Source organism: Antechinus flavipes, chromosome 2 (genome assembly GCF_016432865.1).
Source record: "Antechinus flavipes isolate AdamAnt ecotype Samford, QLD, Australia chromosome 2, AdamAnt_v2, whole genome shotgun sequence".
Classification (NCBI taxonomy): domain Eukaryota; kingdom Metazoa; phylum Chordata; class Mammalia; order Dasyuromorphia; family Dasyuridae; genus Antechinus; species Antechinus flavipes.
The window spans coordinates 255907663-255927094 of NC_067399.1; the positions used below are offsets into that span (position 1 = coordinate 255907663).

At 39.3% G+C, this 19432-nt stretch overlaps 1 protein-coding gene across 2 annotated transcripts in view; it reads right to left on the minus strand.

The window, feature by feature from the left end:
- Positions 1–1220: 1220 nt before the first annotated feature.
- SRMS (src-related kinase lacking C-terminal regulatory tyrosine and N-terminal myristylation sites) overlaps positions 1221–19432 on the minus strand; it is a 29363-nt gene continuing 11151 nt past the window's right edge. Inside the window, exons 2-8 of one of the 2 annotated variants that reach the window (XM_051976764.1) lie at positions 13557–13678; positions 11052–11218; positions 9673–9814; positions 8147–8305; positions 5584–5765; positions 4553–4709; positions 1221–3240 (exon numbers count right to left, since the gene is read on the minus strand). In XM_051976764.1, the coding sequence (XP_051832724.1) occupies positions 3047–3240; positions 4553–4709; positions 5584–5765; positions 8147–8305; positions 9673–9814; positions 11052–11218; positions 13557–13678 (1123 nt within the window). In that variant the 3' untranslated portion in view covers positions 1221–3046. Of the gene's footprint in view, positions 3241–4552; positions 4721–5583; positions 5766–8146; positions 8306–9672; positions 9815–11051; positions 11219–13556; positions 13679–19432 lie in introns of those variants that run through there. The other variant, XM_051976765.1, reaches the window with a different exon arrangement.

The window sequence follows — 19432 nt, forward strand, 5'->3', positions numbered from 1 at the left end:
ATTTCTAGCATTCATCAAGGGTTCTTAACCTCAGGTCAGTAGATCTGTTTTTAAAAGGCCTATGTCATTCCTTTCAACATTTTTCTATTAAAAAATATTTTTAAAATACTGTGCTTTATTTTTTGCATATAAAAATATGATTTCAGGAAGGATTTCAAAAGCTTTACTAGATCGCCAAAGGGCTTCTGAACACAAAAGTTAAAAACTTCTGATTTACATAAACTCAACAAACATTCCTATGATACAATCCTCTTTGCCATGACTTTGCTTGGCAAGCTTGTAAACCTTGCCCTGACATACTTTAGTATTCTTCCTTCTTTCCATGCTTGTATCTTAGATTTAGCTTTTCTTCAAGGTCCAGTCCAAATCACTCTATATCCCTGCTCTCTGCTTAATTTTGGGCTCTCTTATACAGTGTTTCACAGTTTTATAGTATGTTTTACTTAGCTCGTTTCATATCATAGGATTTAGAACTAGAAAGAACCTTAGAGATCATTGTAGTCTTTTTTTTAAACAGATGAAGGACCCAAAAAGGCTAAATGATTTATTTTCCCTAAGTCACATAGCAGAGGCAGAAATATAATTCATGTGTAAATTCAGAGCTTTTCTCACTTCAGGGCTTGGGAAAACCCAACTCACCTTAACAGAGAAAGTATTTGTCTTCAGAGATAAGGAGTTTCCTTATGTAATAAATATCTGAGAGTACACATATCTATGTTCTTTAAGATGTGTAGACACATTCAAAGTGTCCCTACATGTGCCTGTGTGCTTCTACATGCATAAAATATCATTCTATTTTACTCACACCTTTGCTTATATGGTTACATAACTTTCATCATGCTAAAATCTACCTTAGCAACCATCTCATTTGAAGATTCTCAAAGTCGCTCCAGGTACCCTTGTCCCCAAGACTTTTCACAGGGTCCATAAGGTCAAAACTATTTTTGTACTAATACTAAAATGATATCATTGTGCATAAATAGATAGTTATCCCCATAAGCCAAGCTTTGGGGCAGTCAGTAATTTTTAAAAATGTAAAGAGATCTTGTGATGAAAAAGCTTATGAACCAACTCATCTAGTTCAATGTCTATTTCGCAGATGAGCTCAATATGTCAACAGTATGATATAACCCAAAAAAGTTGCAATCTTGGGCTCTATTGACAGCAAGTGGTTCCAGAAATTAAGAGGTAGTAGTTCCATGGACTCAGTCTTAGCCAGATCATAGCTGGAGTATTTTATTCAGTCCTATGCTCTGCATTTTAGATTGGACATTGCTAAGCTAGAAAGGGCAAAGGAAACCAGGAAGGCAAAAGATCTTGATTTTGCACCATCATGAAATGACTTTTCTTACTATCACGAGAGGCAGGGATTCAGTCTGGTCTTAGACATCAGAACTAAGAAAAATGGACAGACGCTGCAGAGAAGCTTGGAATAGAATGCTTCAGGTAGGAATTATCCTCCCCACCTGAGGCCTAATAGAGGGTCTTGTTTGTCAATTATGTTTCAGAAGGACTGGATTAAATGGTCTCTGAGATCCCTTGCAATTTTGCCATATAAATGTCGGATGTCACTATCATTACCACCATCACTACCATTCCATCTCACCACTCTGTTTGCCATGCCTGGAACTCTCCTTTTTTATCTCATATCTTCACTGACTTCCTTCAAATCTCAGCTAAAAATCTCACCTTCTTGGGAAAAGAAGCCTTTCCCAATTCCCCATAATGCTTTATTGCCTTACATCTATTATTACAATTTTATCTTGTATCTTTTTGTCTATTAGTTCTCAAATATTAGATTGTGAGAGTGAGTAGAGACTGAGTTTGGGGAACTTTTTTTGCTTTTTTATCTTTCTTTATATCTACAATTCAGGCACACAGTAAGCACTTAATACTTGTTTAGTTGTCTTTGTTATATGTATGTGTATGTGTCTTATGTCTTATTTCCCTTGTTCCTTCATCAAGGTAGGGGCTATATTCTATTCATGTTTATAGTCCCTGAAGCCTTTGGCATTCTGTCTTAGATATATTAGGTGTTCAGTGAATATCTGTTGAATGAACATATTTTGAAACTTACATTGATTCAGTGACCCATTGTTCCCAATTCTGCTTGTAAATTAATGTTGGGGGAGATACTATCCAGTTTACAATTTTTATGTCATCTGCTATCCATCATGTAGTAGGACATCCCATGACTGTCACAGATTATCTCCTATGTGTTAAATATCATATACAGGAAATCAGGGAGAAGCTGAAGTCTACACCTTTGCTGATGAAGACCTATCTAAAATGTCTTTATCTCATTATTAAAGTTATCCATAAAAGCTGGTCCCATCTTGAATGCCCTGCTAATCTCCAGTCAGTCAACATGCTGTTATCTTGACATACTTTGAATAAATACCTTTTAATTCTCTTTTACCTGAGTTTTACGTCATTAATCAAGATGAAGAACTGAACAAAGAATTTTCCTTTTAACAAACATGTATGTAATGAAGATATCAAACATCAACACACTATCAGATCAATTCTATAGACATACAATTCCAGATTATTCTCTTTCTTGACATTTAAATGTCCTCTGTACAATATTTACATTAAATATATTCCTGAGAGTGACTAGCTGTAAGGAAGATCCCTTCATCCACATTCTATTTTCTCATAGTGGAAGAAGAATGATGAGAAGGGGGGATTAAGAAGAAAGTAGAAGGGATTGTGCTGGGAGGTAGTGAGTTTCCCCTCACTAGAGAGCTTCTAAGTGAAGGCTAAGAGACCACTTGTTCAGCTTGTGGCAGTAGGAGCTTTTGGAATATAGGTTGGTCTACATGACTTTTAAGAACCTTTCCAATTCTGAGATTCTGTAGGAATCCAAGGATATCTAGGTTCAATAAGTCTCCTGGTCATAGATCTTAGGAGTCCTTAAGAAGCATTCTCCTGATACCCTTCTCCCTATAAGAAGGCATCAGAAAGACACTGGAAGTCCTGTACAGTTTGTGGTTTGGGGTAGGAATATGGGGAAAGAGTGTAGGAGAAGGCAGCTGGACCTAAGTCATGTGAAGGGATGATGGAGACGTCTGTAGATGGAGCTGAGCTTTTCTCTGAGCACAGAGAAGGCAGGTCTCTCCTCAGCATTGCTTTTCCAGCACTCCAACATGAGTATATAAACTTCAGGGGAACAAATGAGTGGGCGAGGAAGCCTGTAACCTCGGGAGATCTGCTGAATGGTCTCCTGATTGGTCATTCCTGGAAGAAGCAACATACAACGGGGTTAAGAAAGTTAGATCCAGGGAGTCCATCCACTTCAAGAGGTTTCCTTCAGGAGGAAGACAGCCTAGCTATAGGTTGTCATTGATCCCAAGAAGGCTTTCCTAATTAACCTTATTCATTACCCATTGTTCCAAAGCATAAAGAGCCTGTCAAAAATCAATTTTACTTCATCAATTAGTGAATTTGTCTCCAAGATTTTAAACTTTGTTGACTGAATGGCTTTCTAAATTGATTCTTTGGGTTTATAGATATTATGTTTAATCCACCATCTAACTTAATTTTCCTGGGCTCATTTCTTTTCTATCCTTACCAAACTGGAACTACTGTAGGTGGACACTATTATTTTTTTTTATCAGGTAAGAGACTCATGAAGAATAAAAGTCTTCATTGCTTGTTTAGAACAGACACTGAGTCAAAGCTATTTCCCTTGCCTCAAACTAGGAAGGCCCAGGAATATGGAGCCATTCTCCCTTCAAACTCCTTATACCTCCTAAAACAAAACTGGAACTCATTCTGAAATTGACTATTGAGGAAGTCTTTCCAAATCCATTTGAAGACAAGGAGTCTTAAGTTCTGTGAAGATGATATATTTATATATTTTCTAATTTAATAATAGTGATGAGATTAGGGTTCCTGGTGGTCCCCCCTCATCAATAGTACTATAGATCTAGAGTTTGAAGGAACTTCAGATATCATCCAGTCCAACTCCTTTATTTTATAGGTGAGAAAATGGAAGACTTAGGACATTAAAGAACTCATTCAATATAAGAAAGTGTCAGAAGTGGAATTTCCAGAGAGGAGGTGGGAAGAGAGGGAGAAAAATTTGGATCACAGAGTTTTACAAGGGTGGATATTGAAAACAATCTTTGCTTGTATTTTGAAAAATAAAAAGCTACTTTTTTAAATGGGATTTTTATTTCATGGGCATATATCTTTTCTTCCTCATCAGGCTGGAAACCCTACAGGATCTTCAGTACCAGTATTTCCATTCAACTGGCACTCCTGAAGACAGGGTCCTTTTTCCATCAGGTTAAGGGATACCCAAAGAAGAAATTCTTGACTGCTCAGAGCAGAAAGTTTAAGGCAACTCCATATCCTCTACTAAGGATTCCCAAGAGAGAGTAGCCATAGTTTCCCTTGGAATCTTCTATAAAAAAATCTAACATAGACCTAAAGGACTCACATGGAAGCCTTGAAAAGTTTATCCAAAGTCAGGCAGGTATGAGCTCTATGATAATACTGGAGTTCACAGGAAAAGCTAAAGAGAGAGTCAACTTGGGGACCATACCTTCATAGGGACATTGTCCATATGTGAAAACTTCATAAAGCAGGATCCCATAGGACCAAACATCTGACTTCTGTGAGTAAATCCTATAATTGGCTGCTTCTGGCGCTGTCCACTTTACAGGTATTTTGGTGCTGCTTTTTGTGGAATAAATATCATCCTAAAAAGCAACTGAAAAATGAGTCATTCTGGGGGTAAGAGAAACCAAAATACATCCCCCAGGTCCCAATCAACCTAGGAACCTTGAAAAGGGAGGAACAACAAGTATTTCACCCCTTTCCACACCTGGTTCCGGGCTGTAAAGGCTCCCAATCTGTTTAAGCAATTGTCAATTATTCATGCTAATGGAACCAAAACAAAAGCGCAGATAAGCCAATAACATGAATAAACTAAAATCAGTTATGCCATATTTAGTTTAAGAATGCACAATCTTTTATCATATTGACTTCTTATTGATATTTCATTTTTATTGTCACTAGAGGTCATTTCTATTCCCTAATAACAAGCTTGAATGGGCGTTGGGAGGGAGACAAGTAGAATCCACCATAAGTTTAATATAGATTCAGAGTTTCAGAAAACCAGACATGGAAAGGACCTTATGGTTTATCTAATCTAATCCTATTCATTTTACAAAAAAGGGAAAATGTAACGTCTTGCTCAGGGTCCCATAAAATCCATAAAATTTTAATACTAGCTCTGTTCCTCACTACTTGTGAGATCTTAAATGATTCCAATGTTCTATCAACCTTACTTTTCATCTCTGTAAAATGGGAAAAGTAAAATAGGTCACCTAAAAATTATACACCCTAAGGGACAAGCTTAGGGGGTTCTAATCTATGATGACACCTTAAGGATATTTCCCACTATTTCAGAACCATATTATGGTCCTGTACATATTTCATGTATAAACCACATATGATAAAGAACTATTGCCACAGAAGGTGGGATTTAAAAGGATACAGATGGGAATAACTTGGTCAAGAATAGATTGCTGGCAGGAGACAAAAGGAAAAAAACAGAGGCATTGGCCTGACCTTTAGCAGCCTGGCTAAGCCAAAGTCTGCGATCTTGCAGGTGAGGTCCTCTCCCACCAGGATGTTTCGAGCAGCTAGATCCCGGTGTACAATGTGCCTCTCCTCCAGGTAGGTCATACCCTCAGCCACCTGGCAGGCGATGCTCATGAGGTGGATGATGCTGAGGGCCTTCCCTTCTGGACCTAAAGGACCAGAAGAGAAATATAAAGTCATGACCCTGAGCCAGTGAGGGTGATAGCAGTTCCCTAGGGTTGAAAATCCACAGGTACTGTGATACCTGTTAAGTGTTCACAGAGACAACCACGTTAAATGTGGGAGAGTCTAGTGCAGTAAGTATATATGGGAATATGTGCCACCATACATTGATGGCCAGGTCAGTCCCAGAATAGATTATTTTTCAGGCAAAGCCTCGAGGGAATAAGTGAACACTGGACATTTCTAGTGCTTGGTATGGGATCTTCTTCATAGCAGCACCATGAAAGGAAGTGTGTTTAGAAAGTTGCTACTATCCGTTCTTATAAGTGAGATCTAAAAATCAAAATGGAGGAGAGAGGATAAGAGAGAAGGGGAAGAGAATGTGATAGAAGAGATTGAAGAGAGTGTAAGGAAGAGAAAAAGAGAGACAAAGAGAGGAAGGGAGAGAGCAAAGAAAAGACAGAGGGAAGCATATGAGAAGAGGCACAAGGAAATAATATTGGAGATGAGATGGAGAAAAGAACATGAAGAGAGAGGACATGGAAGAAGGGAGAATCTGTGGGGCATGAGGGAAGGTTGTAGAAGAAAAGGAGAGGCATGGTGGGGAGATGGAGGTGAGAATGAAAGAGGAATAGAAGGGATAATGATTTGGGATGATATGAGGAAAATGGAGGAGAGGCTGATGAGGAAGAGATAGAGGAAAAAGATTCAAAGATAAGGAATGAAGATGAGAGGAGAAAAGAAATAAGAAAAGGATAGAGGGGGTAGGAATGGAGAAGATGATGGGACAAAAACAGTTCCAGAGGAATGAAACAGAGAATTGGAAGAGAGAAGGCAGGAAAAGAAGGATATAATGAGGGTTGGACAGGAGACAGTAGGGAAAGAAGTGGAAAAAATGACAATGAGGAGAGATGTACATGGAAAGGAAAATATAAGAAAGGATATTAGATTTGGTCATGGGGAGAATAGAGGAAAGGGAGAATATTTAGAGGAAGGTATGGAGGGAAGGGGAAGATTTGGGGAAAGTTGTGAGTCAAAAACAAAGGGATGTGATGTCCTTGGTCCTTGTGTTCTAAAATCTTTCCCTAGCGAGGTTGTAGCCAGATCCCTTAAGGAGCACAGCTCTATTAATGAGATGATTTCCAAAATCTATTCTTTGCCCTTTGGCCTTTCAGGAAGTCTGATTCATCCAGGTAAAAAAAGGAAACTGGGTTTTCTAGGTCAGGGCTTTTCATAGGTGACTTAGGATCTGTGACATTCCCCAGAGACTGCTTACTCACACCCAGGCACCTCCTTCCTTTCAGGTCCCTCATCCCAGGATAAGGTTGGGAAACCAGGAAACTCAGATACCCTCAGGTCTCAGGGAAAAGTCACAAATTGTGGGAACTAAAGAGAGGAATATCCTCCAAAACTAAAACCATCCCAGTAGTAACATTGGAGCAGCTAAGTCAAAAGCTAGTCTTGTCTTGGTGAGAACAAAACTTCTCAAAGGGATGTCATTTTCCTTCTCAAAATGTGTAATTATTATCTATGTAATCAGAAAGGACTTTTTATCTTCAAAGAGCTCAGTACATGTTTTTTAATTATGCCCCATAGCTTCTCTGGAAAGTAAATCTGTATCATTAATTCCATTATACTGGTGGGGAAACAGAGGCTGAGAGGTTATTACTGTTATCATGATCATCATTATTATCATTAGCTAATACTTTGTAAATATGGATGGGGCTCTAACAGTAGAACTAATGGGCATCTGAGCCCAACTTCCTAATGCTATCAGGGTCAAGGTTAAGGCTGAGTCAGGAAATAGGCTTCCTTCTATATGCCTGTGCATGCAGCAGGATATTTGTCTAGGCTAAATGGGGCCCTGGTCTAAACACCAAAGCCCCAAGGGGACTGAGAACCATCTGCCTATCCCCATAGCAGCACTTTAGACTTATCTTGGAGAGCTCATGAGACAAGGCCCATGAACCTCACATGTAACCCACGACAGCATTTGTCTCTGGACCACCCAGAACACCACACTCTAACCTAGATTGTCTTCTGAGTAAGTATTAGCCTTGTCTCATGAGCTCTCCAAGGTAGGAATTGCACCACCTCGTTCTCTTGTCTATCGCATAGGCCAAGAGAAGGTTCTCACTACCCATAGCAATTGTTGAATACCCATTCATTATTCGCTAAATCATTAAAAGGGGCTGAGGTATCTGCTGAAAGCAGACCAGCTATAGGGAGATGAGACGGAGAGGAAAATATAGTGAGGGGAGCTGAATAGATCATGAAAGGGAGGGTCTGGAGAAGGGTTCCTCCTTCACAGTGGACAGCAGCTCTTGAGGTCTGTGGCTGGCAGAGGAAGTAGGGGGAGAGTACTCACTGTTGAGAAAGCTCTGGAGGTTCCCTTTTCTCATGAGCTCAGTCACAATGTATACAGGCTCCCCGATGGAGCAGACTGCATGCAATCTGATCAGCTTCTCATGCTTTAGATTCTTTAAATTCTGAATCTCCTTGGTGAAGTCATCAAGCTTCATGTCAGCTGCAAGAAAGAAAGCAAACTTGGCCCATGGAGGCCTGGGGGAAACATGAAAGAGTGGGCAACCTCCATCATCCCATGATCTCCTCAATCACAACCCTGCTGGCCTCTCGGGGAAAGTGGAAACCTGAACAAAGAAGGAACAGTAGACTCTCAGACTTTGTCCTGCAGGGTATTGGGGGCAGACAATGGCATAAGAAGTAAGGAGACTTGCATTTCCATGTATTTGGCTTTCTGTTACTTTTGACTGGTTAGTTAGTTATGCATACCTATTAATCAAATTTTCAAACGACACAAATCTGGCAGAGTTAGCACATTTGACAACAGTCAAGATATACAAGTCAGAACAAGGGACCGAATCTAATGGGATGAAGTTGAATAAGTATAAATGCAAAGCCCTACACCTGAGTTCAAAAAGTTAATTATAAAAGGAAGAGAGGAGGGCTAACTAAAAAAGATTCTATGGGGGCAGCTAGATGGTGCAGTGGATAGAGTACAAGCCCTGAAGTCAGGAGGACATGAGTTTAAATCTGGTCTCTGACACATAACACTTCCTGGCTGTGTGAACCTGGGCAAGTCACTTAACCCCAATTTCATCGGGGAAAAAAAAAAGATTCTATGGGAAAAGATCACAAGTTCATTATGTGTCCACCCAAAAAGCTCAAGAAATCTTATAGTGTATTAGGGAAGGCAGAGTGTCAACAAAGGCAGTGATGGCTTTCCAGTCAAATTTTCCCTGATCAAATTGCATATGGATAGTATTCTGTTCTGTGTGTCACATTGTAGAAAGAATATTAACAAACTAAACATATTCAAAAGGGAGGCAAGAAAAGTAAAGGGCCTGGAGACCGTGTCATTTCTGAATCTATTGAAGAATCTTATTCTAGAGAAAGGAAATCTTGGGAGAACATGATAGTCATCTTCTAAAAAAAAAAAATCACAGAGGAAAAGAGTCTTTTCAGGTAGAAGCTGCTAAGCTCAGTGATGGGAAAGACATCCTAATAATTAGGATTGTCAAAAAATAAAATAAAGTAGTGAGTTCATCCGCACTGTAGGTCTTCCACCAAAGGTTAGATGACCACTTGTTCAGGAGGATGTATAGTGAGGACCTGTTCAGGACTGGATTGCATGACCTCTAAGGTGCTTTTCAACTCTGGAAAGCCTAGGATTTGAGGAAATCCTAACTAATAGATGCCATCCCTCTATGGAAGAGTTCATTCTGTTCTTCCTCTGGCCACACTCTCCAACCCCATACCAATCCTGGCCTTATCCTGGCCACTGAAAGACTGTTTTCCTTACTTATCAGCATGGGGCAAAATGGGAGAAAGTAAGGTGAATCCAGAACTTGGCTCATCCCTCCCTAAACATACCAGACTTTATGATCTTTATGGCCACTGGAATCTTATTCAGCCACAAGCCTTCCCACACCTCTCCAAAATAGCCTTCTCCCAGCTTTCTTCGAAGGGCAAACTCAGATCGGGGCCGTTCCCATTCATCCCTCTCCAGTAGCCGCTGAAGGATGAAAAGAGACAGAGATAGAGACAGAGATGAGCAGGGAAATGAATTGGCCTGCCTGGAGTTGACATGTAATGCACCTATTTGTTTTGATAGCAGTGCAGAAAACTGCAATTTCTTATAAGGAAGACATGGACTTCCTCCCTCCACACACATGCACACAAAGCTGCTGAACTGGAAAGGAAGGCAATGGATTCAAGGTATAATTCAGGGGAAGCTCCTTGGTCCCCTCCCAGGAGGAAACAGTCCTTCAGTTGGAAAATTACCTTGGTGAAATCAATATCCCAACAGGTCTTTCTGGCTGTTTCAGAGGAAGGCAGGATGTGCTAGCAGTCATTATCCCTAAAAACTGAAACCAAACCTTTTCTAGATTTCAAGCCTGATTCCTTGATGATCAAGAAAGAGAAGCTAAAATCTCATCTCAGAAAGTTCTTCTCATAGTTGATCTGAAAGCAGGATGTTCTGAGAGTCCTAAATAATTACATGGGGAACTTAAGTAGCACTTTGTGTGTGTCCCTCCACCAACCTTTTACAAACACTAATTACTAGCTGATGGGCTGTGGAAGTGTTATTATTTCTATTTAATAGCTGATGAGATATGGAGAAATTTTATCATTTCCTTTCTGTATCAGAGCAAGAGGGGTCAATCCTAGATAAACAGTGATTTGCTGTCTCCTAGCCCTGAGCTCAAATCCAGTAAGTAAAGCAAAGTTCCTACCAAGCCTTCACACCCCCAGTTTCCTCTGTCAGGATATCTGATAGGGCCCAGGGCATCTGGTGCTCATTTCCCAGTGGATCCTGATGTTGCACATTCTGTGACCTAAATCCTAGGACTCCTACTTGGGAAAAGCCAGCAGGTGAAATCCAGAATATTCATGAGTAGCCCTATCAGCTATAAATGTCTAATGGGACTGATATGGCCTCATATCCAATTAGTGTAAAATCCCCAAAGGCTGATACCAGGCTCTTTAATCCTGGTCTCTCTCCCTCCCCTACCACCACATAGCCAGAAGTGAACCCAAGAGTGAGTATGAAGAAATGGACTTAGTAAAGACTGTTTTTCATTGATGTTCTTCAGGCAACTTCCCAGGGAAGTGAGAAGAGGGTAAGAATGAGGAAGGAGGAGGAAAAGGGAAAAGAAAATGAGGAAGAAGGGGAAAGGGGAGAAAGGTGGGATAAGGAGAAAGAAGAGGAGGAAGAGGGAAAAAAGGAAGAGGAAGAAAAGAAACCCCACCTCTTGTACACAGGGCTGCAGCAGGGGTGTCTGAATAATCTTCCAGTTGGCTTTGTAGTAAGTGAGGAGCTCCTCCAGGCTGGGGAAAACCTGGCCTTTCTGAATATATAGGCCACCTTCTGGGGCCTTGGAAATTCGATAATGGCAGACCTTGGCCTGTGTGCGAACTGTGGGGAAAATGACAGGAAAGGGATAAAGAAGAAGAGAGAAGATGGAAGGAGGAGGAAGCAAATGAAAAAGAGAAAAGTATGCATGGAGAGAAAGACCGGGGAAAAAAGGTTGGAGAAAGGGACAAGGAAGGAAAAGAGAAGTCAGGAAGGAAAGGAAAGGAGGTGGAGAAGGGAACATAAAAACCAAAGTTAGAAATATAAAAACAATGAGTTTCTTTCCCATTCCCCTGCCATCCAAATCTATAGAAAATAGGACTATATAAAGGAATTATTGATAGAACTTCAGAAATAATTAAAATAGGAATATTCAAATTCAAGGAAGGGGAGAGATAACTTAGCCTAAGGTCTAGATAATCTTAAATATCTCAGAATGGTGATTGCTCAGGTGTGATATGTCACCAAAGGACTATCACCCAAATAGCTTTTGCCAGGCTGGTAAGGACTAAAAGTTTGGGGACAAATCTTAAAAACAAGATTAGAGTTTAGTTATAGCTCTAATTCTTTTGGGGGTACCACCATTTTTTAGTCACCAAATTCACAACCCTCAGAATCATTCTGAACTCTTCCTTCTCTTTTATCCTTTATATCCAAATAAATTGCCAAATGTTAATTCTACTTCCCCCACACAACTTTTATTCAAGCCCTTCCTCTCCATATTCACAAATCACTAACCTAATTTATGGAGTCTCACCTTTTTTCTGGACTAATGCACTAGGTTCCCTAATTGGTTTCCCTATTTCAATCCCTTCTCCATTTCAATTCATTCTTCATGTAATTAACAATTGGATATTCTCTTAGCCATGTTCTCTCCAGCTCAAGAAACTCTAGTGGAACCCTCTTGCCTCCTGCTTGGCACTTAAAGACCTCCATAGTCTAGCTCCAGCCTCACTTTTATGGATGATTATTACACTATCCTTTCACAGACTTTACTTCAATCCAATTAAACTACCCTTCTTCTGGCCTTTTGGACATTACATCCCATGCCCCATATCTCCACACATCTCCACTTCCTAGAATCTCTTGCTCCCTTCAAAGCCCAGTTCAAGAATTACCTCCTATAGTAAGCCCATACTGATCCTTCTAGTTATATATATATATTATATATATGGGTGTGTGTATGTATGTATATGCACACATATAATTTTTATATACACATCGATACATATACATGTATATATTGTATTTAATTTTTATATATGTCACCATCTTTACCCTGACAATAATGTAATAAGTTCTTTGAGGTCAGGGGCTGATTTTTTTGTTTGTTTTACATCCCTAGAAGCTAATAGAATACCTGGCACATAGCAAACATATATAACAAACAAACAAAAAATAACTACTTGTTAAGTTCAGCCTGCTATCTTATTATAAAGCTAGCACTATACAAGGCAAATAGGGAATACTCAATAAATACCTATTAAATTGAATTTAACTTTCTCATGGATCAGGGCACCATACTTCACAGGAAGAAAAAAGCATTTTATAATGTCTAAAAATTATTAGTCCCATTCTATATAGGTTAATTAATGTACCAAAATGGGAAGGATTAGTTTCTGGGGACATAGCTAATCAGTGGGTGAGTTCTAGGGTCCAAGGTTCTTTTCCTGGATTACACCATGTGAACCTTCTTCCCTTATGACATTTCTTGCATTTTTTTCCATACATGGAAACTCTTCATCCCATTCATTCACCCAACAATGACTTGTAAGGCACTTATGATTTCAAAACATTCTGCTATGGCCATAGATGGCTATAATCAGAGCCACGAGGCCAAATAATATGGAGAGATCTGTGCTGTCCATCTCACTTTGGGAGACATAACTGAAAATAGCAAATGGGTTATATTCCTTCTAATTAATCTCCTGAGGGTAAGTCACCTCTGATCTCTTCAAGTATTATTGTTTGGTCTAAATCACTTTGGGTTTGTCCAAATGGATCACTGCTTTGTTCTACTGTGCACTGTAATATAAGAGTTCTTGACTCTTCCAGAACTCCTTTAGATAATCACCCAAACCCTAAATCTTCAGGAGCTACCAAATCAAGTAGCAAACTCCTTTCAGCTCTAGAGCCTTACAACTTTCAATGTATCTTTTACACCTCAGAAATCAGCAAAAGCTGCAAACCAAGGTTTGATGTATTGTTGTATCGATTGCTCAAACTTGAGGAAGCATGAAGAAATTGTTTACAATAATACAGATTAAACTGAAACGAATGTTGGGGTACTAACTGTTAAACATTCATCACGCATCACTGCTCCAAACGCTCCCAGAATAGGGGATTGACAGGTCAAGGAATGTAGGGAACAGAGTGATAAGGCTTCTCTGGAAGAAATTACCTGACAATGAGTAGTCTCCTCGACTACTCTCACTGGGTCGAACCAAAAAGGCTCCATGCTGGTTGGAGGAGGACAGCAGAAGTTGTTGAGCCTCGCTCCGGCTGATCCCATCAAAATACCACCTGTAAAACAACCCAGGCAAATGGATCCCTTTAGAGTCATATTGGAGCAGGTCACTTAGTTTATCTACGTTTCCTTCACATCACCACCACCCTATGGACCTAGTTTTATCCTCCAAGAGAATGGAAGGAGCTGTTTTTAGTAAAGTCTGGGTCATGTAGGCTAGGCTAGTTTGATAACTCCTTTCCCCAAAATGTCAAGATAGCTATTCAGATAAAATTGGCAAAAGCAGGGAGGTGTATCAAGGCTTGAGCCTTAAAGACATATCTCCCCAGTTGCCTAAGGGAATTGAGGGGGAAAAAAAACAGTCCAAAAGGAATCAGTGCTTTGAATTGGCAAATGTCCCCATCATGCAAGTCACTAAATCCTGGTTAGCTGACCAGATGCATGGAGTTAAGGAGGGCTCCTTCTATGTGAACTAATTCTGGAATTTTGCAATGTTTCCTTAACATTCCATGTAAACCTCCTTTTGCTAGCTGTTAGATGCAATAGTCTCATTTTGTTATAATCTTGAATGTGAGCTTTCAGACCAACCTGAGTTAGGCCAGGCCTCCAGGAAGAGTACAGGGTTAGGGTTGGGATAAGGATGCTCAATTCTACCTCTTTTATCAGTTATATCAATACCAATTCCTGGCACCCCTCAACATAAGGAGACTACCCTAATATATATGGGTCTTCCTGAAGAAATCTACTCCACTGGAGGAGTCCAAGATCCCTCATCTCCTCTTCTTTTATTGTAGGAGTTCTTAATCTTGAGGTTTACCAATAGGAAAAAAAAAGTCTAAATATAATTGGTTTCCCTTCTAATTTTAAATATCTTATTTTATGCCTTTAAAAACATTATTCTAAGAAGAGATCCATAGGCTTCATCATACTACCTGAGGTCCATGACACAAAAGAATGTAAGAGCTGCTACCCGAGAGTCCCTAGAAACATACTAAATAGTCCAGCACCACTGCTCATCCCAGTAAAGGCCTAAAGAAACCCCTCAGTAATGGTCCATGCTCCCTCAGGTCAGGCAGCAACTCCCAACCATTTCTGGAAGTTACTAGCCCTCAGGCAGTTACCCTCTAGGAAAGAGCAATGTAATTCAAAATCTTTTCATTGAGCACTTTGTGTACCCAGCCCTGGAGTAGCATGGAGATGAGAAGGTAGAGCCCTTACCCTTAGGTGTCCACAATCTATATGGGGACACAAGAGTCACATACAAGTCAGAAAACAAGAAAACTGTATATGAGCAAGTGCCTGTTGTGGGGTATAGACTCTAAATGCTCCAGTGACTCATAGGGAGAGACACATAGGTCTAGGCAGGGTTCTCATGCAGTCCCTATCCAGGCTCTCTGCCAATCAGATTCCTTGAATGCAAACTTCCAATGATACCAGCTGCTACTTGCCCCCAGTCAGCCTGAATCATCAGGTGAGGACTGCTGTGGTTGGCTTGGTGCCCAGGAAGGAGTATTTCTTGTAAGGAACATGAAAAAGTTCTTTCTGCTCTGGTTCACCAATGTGTCAGACCCATTCCACAAAGGCCATGAGGGAAAACACCCCATTTAACTCTGATTCACCTTCCCAGAAAGACAAAGGTATTCCTGCTCTTACCTGTTCTGGGTATGTGACTTCCTTTCATGAGGGCCTACAACCCTCTTGCTTCCTCATTTTTTCCAATGGCAATTCTAATCCTTTTCAATTCATTAAGTTTGCATCAAGCACCAACTTTATGCTTCCCTGCATGATGGAAAGGGCAATGAAATGGATGTCAGGAGATTTGTGTTTAAGAACTAGCTCTGTCATTCTCATTATGTGATCTGGGAACAATCACTTCAATTCTTCCTCTGTAAAATAAAGTTGGATTTCATGACATCCAGCACTAAAATCCTATACTAAGATTTATACAGTGCCATGGAAGCTCAGAGAAGGAAGAAAGCAAAGATTTGGGGTGTTTAGGGAAGGCTTCCTGGTTACAGTGGGACTTAAGAAATGAATAGGACTTGGATAGAGAGGTACTTTCAGGAAGGGGGTTGAAACATAGATGTCTCTTATATCCACTAGCCCAGAATGTAGGCCCATGTCCAAAATGTAATCCCTTATCATTCCCCTAAAACATAATTTCTCTATTTTTTTTCTAGATCACCATCACTTCTCTGCTCACCCAGGTTCACAACAATAGAGTCATTTTTAACTACTCTTTATTTTATTGCCCCCCAAATTTTGTCAACTGCCAAGAATTATTTATTCTACTTCCACAATATCTCTACTCACACAACCAACACCCTAGTTCAGCCCATCTCACCTTTTTCTTCTCTATTCAGATAGAGAATCCTGCTTCTAATCTCTTCCCTCTAATCTATCCTCCACAGCCACCATATCATAAAATACAGGTGTGACTATGCCATTATTCTGCTAAAGGAGTACCTTTTTGCCTCTAAAATAAAACATAAATGTAATTGTCACTTATAATTCTTTACAAACTGAATCCAGTCCATCTTGATTTCATATTATTCTCCAATATGTGCTTCATTTTATATTCAAAGTGACCTATTGTTGTTTTTCATACACAACAATTCATAGTCCACTCCTGTGCTTCTGCTCAGCTAGTCCTTCCTATCTAAAGATATTCTCCCTCACCATCTTCACCTTTTGGGATCCTTAACCCAGCTTTAATCTCAATTGAAATTGCACCCTCTTGACATTTGATACCTTTTCCAATTATCCCAGCAATTGCTACTTTTTTCTACCTCTGTCCCAAAATTTATATATTATAAACTTTATATGTATTTTGAATTTATTTATGCATGAACATGTTGATTCTTCCAAGTAGAATGTAAGCTCTTTGAGCTTACATTGAGGGACTACTTCATTTTTGTCTTTGTATCCCTAAGATCTATCACAGTGCCTGGGCATAATAAGCACTTAACAAATTTGAATAATATTGAATTTTAGGAAAGAAAAGAGGGAGAATATTCTCCAGGAGAACAACAATGAGACGTAAAGTAGGTCACACATTTCATGTTTGGGAGACAATAATAATGGTTGGAGTAATAGCTGCTCATAAAGAGACAAAGACCTCAAAATTTGGGGATCTGGTCTAAATCTTCTGTCCAGTAACTCCCTGACCAGCTTCGCATCTTGGCTCTCCTCAAGTTCTCCTTGAGTAACCAAAGGCATGTTATAAAAGGGATAGCTCCACTGATCATTTCTTCTCTCTCATTTAATCTCTCCTTTATTGGTTTGATCCTCTCTGCCTATGAACATGATAAAGTGCCTGAAATCTCTTTAGAAAAAAAAAAGAGGGAAAGAAAAAGCTCTCTATTTTTTCTCCCTTCTCCTGCTAATTTTCTAAGCGCAAACCATATATGGCTTCCTGCTTCCTCAAAATCCACTCACTTCTTCATTCTACAATCTGGCTCCCTTTCCCATCATCTATCCTTACCCCTCACCAAAGTCTTCATCCTTTTTGAACTTTTTTGTAAGAATTGTCACTACTGAAAAATCCTTCCTTCTTGATAACTCTTCAACAGTGCTCTTATTCATCCCTTTTTTTCTTCATTGCCATACCCCCAATTTAATCTCCTCATCCTCTCTCTCCCAAACCACTGAAATAAACTTCTTATTGGGCTCCCTACTTCTCATCTTCCTTCTCTCCTATCTATGCTCCATATCAGTCATCAAAAAAATGAACAGACTGGCCCATGCCACTTATCTGTTGAAACATTTTCAATAGTTTTTCATTGCCTATTAAAAATATATGTAAAGTCCTTACTCTAGTTTTCAAGGTTCTTCATAATTAAACTTCAGCTTACCTTTTATGCCTTTTTTCATGCTATTTCCCTTGAAGTAATCTTCATTCCAAGCATACATCCTACATCCTTGAATTCCTATAAGCTATCCATCCTACCTGAAACACACATTTCTCTACAAAGAACTCATTTTCTTCTTTCAAAAGCCAGCTCAGGCATCACATCCCGGATGAAGCCTCCCTTGTTTCCCCACCCCCTCAATATGATAACGATCTCACCATCTACAAAATCCTCTTAGCTTTCTGTTCAGAACTTTTCTTTGTACTTATGACCTACTATCTTATGCCATATCAGGCACTGCAAATCATAGACTTAGAGTTGAAAGAAACCCTAGAGACCATTAAGTCTAACTTCCTTTTATAGAGGAGGAAATCCAGGTCCAGAAATGGGCCTAATTGACTCTTCCAGAATTATGCAGCTCATGTATAACTTATATCAGACTGCTTGAGGAAGGGAAGAAAAGAAGGGGAGAAGGAGAAAAATTCAAAAAAGAAATGTTGAGTGCAATTAAAAATACTGTTAGTTTTTTTTTTTTTTTTTTAATGTATGCAGCTGATAAATGCCTAGGAATAGGACTTTGAAACTTAGGTCTCCCTGATCCTAGATAGATCCGGCATTCTATCTAATATACTCCCTGCCTCTTCAATGACTTATGTGAAAACTCCTTAAAGCCAGAAACTGTTGTTTTTTCCCTTTTTTCTATATCCCAACTCTAGCCTAGAGTCTTTTTTTAATTGGATACAAGATTTGGAGCTAGATATTATCTTAGAGAACATTTAGTCCAACCTCACCTTTTCACACATAAATAAACTAAGGCATAGAAGGATTTGTCTGAGGTCACTCCAGTGGGCAAAAGCCAGATGCAAATCAGCTTCCTCAAATTCAAAAGCCAATACTCCTTTATATAGCATACTGTCTCAAAAAAAAAAAGCATGTCAATTATTAATTATAAATTACATCACTCCAATCTAGCCCGAATTTGGTTTATTGAAAAGGGTGCTGGATTTGGAATCAGGGTATCTGGATTTGAATTAGGATTAAATAAGTATGCTCCCTGTGTGACCTTGTACAAGTCCTTGAAATTTTCTGGATTTTAGATTCTTATTTGTAAAATGAGGGAGTTAGACTAGATAAAATCCTTTCTTGGAGAAGGAAATGGCAAACCACTTCAGTCTCTTCACCAAGAAAACCCCAAATAAGATCATGAAATGACTGAACAATAGCAAGAGCCTTTCCAATTCTAAATCTTGATCCTGTGAGGTCTCAGTTCCTGGCTTAGAAAGTCTTATCTATAAGACCAAATAACTGAATTGAGCAGCAAGTGTATTATATAGTAGCAAGTGTCCTGACAATAAGATCTTGAAGACCCAGAAAAGGTCTTATAGGGAAGTTACTTACACATAATGAATGCTTGAGCAGAGGATATAAACAAATGTAAGCTCTTTGAGGACATGAACTATATAGATTTTGTCTTTGTAATCCTAATTTCTGACACAATGCCTTGTATGTACTAAGTATTTAGAAATTTGTGTTGTGTTGAATTTAAGTGAAACCATCTCACATCATTATTTATTACTATGTTTTTTTTTTACTTACAAAGCATATGCATGGGTAATTTTTCAACAGTGATCCTTGCAAAACCTTCTGTTCCAAATTTTCCCCTTCTTCCCCCAACTCCTTTCCCCAGATGGCAAGTAGTCCAATACATCACATCATTATTCTTTAAACAAAATGATATATAACTATTCTACCTTGCTTTTCTCTCTGGGACACAGTATGGTTTATGGTTTCCATTAACAACAATAGTAATTATGCATTAGGATTTTCATGGTCCCTGGACTAGGCTGGGACCTTTTAAAGTTTAAAAACCTCCTCTTTACTTTCATCTTGTGCTCTTAGTCCTTAGAGATGGAATACTGGTATTATAAAGAAAAAAGAGAAAATTTGTCATTCATATGG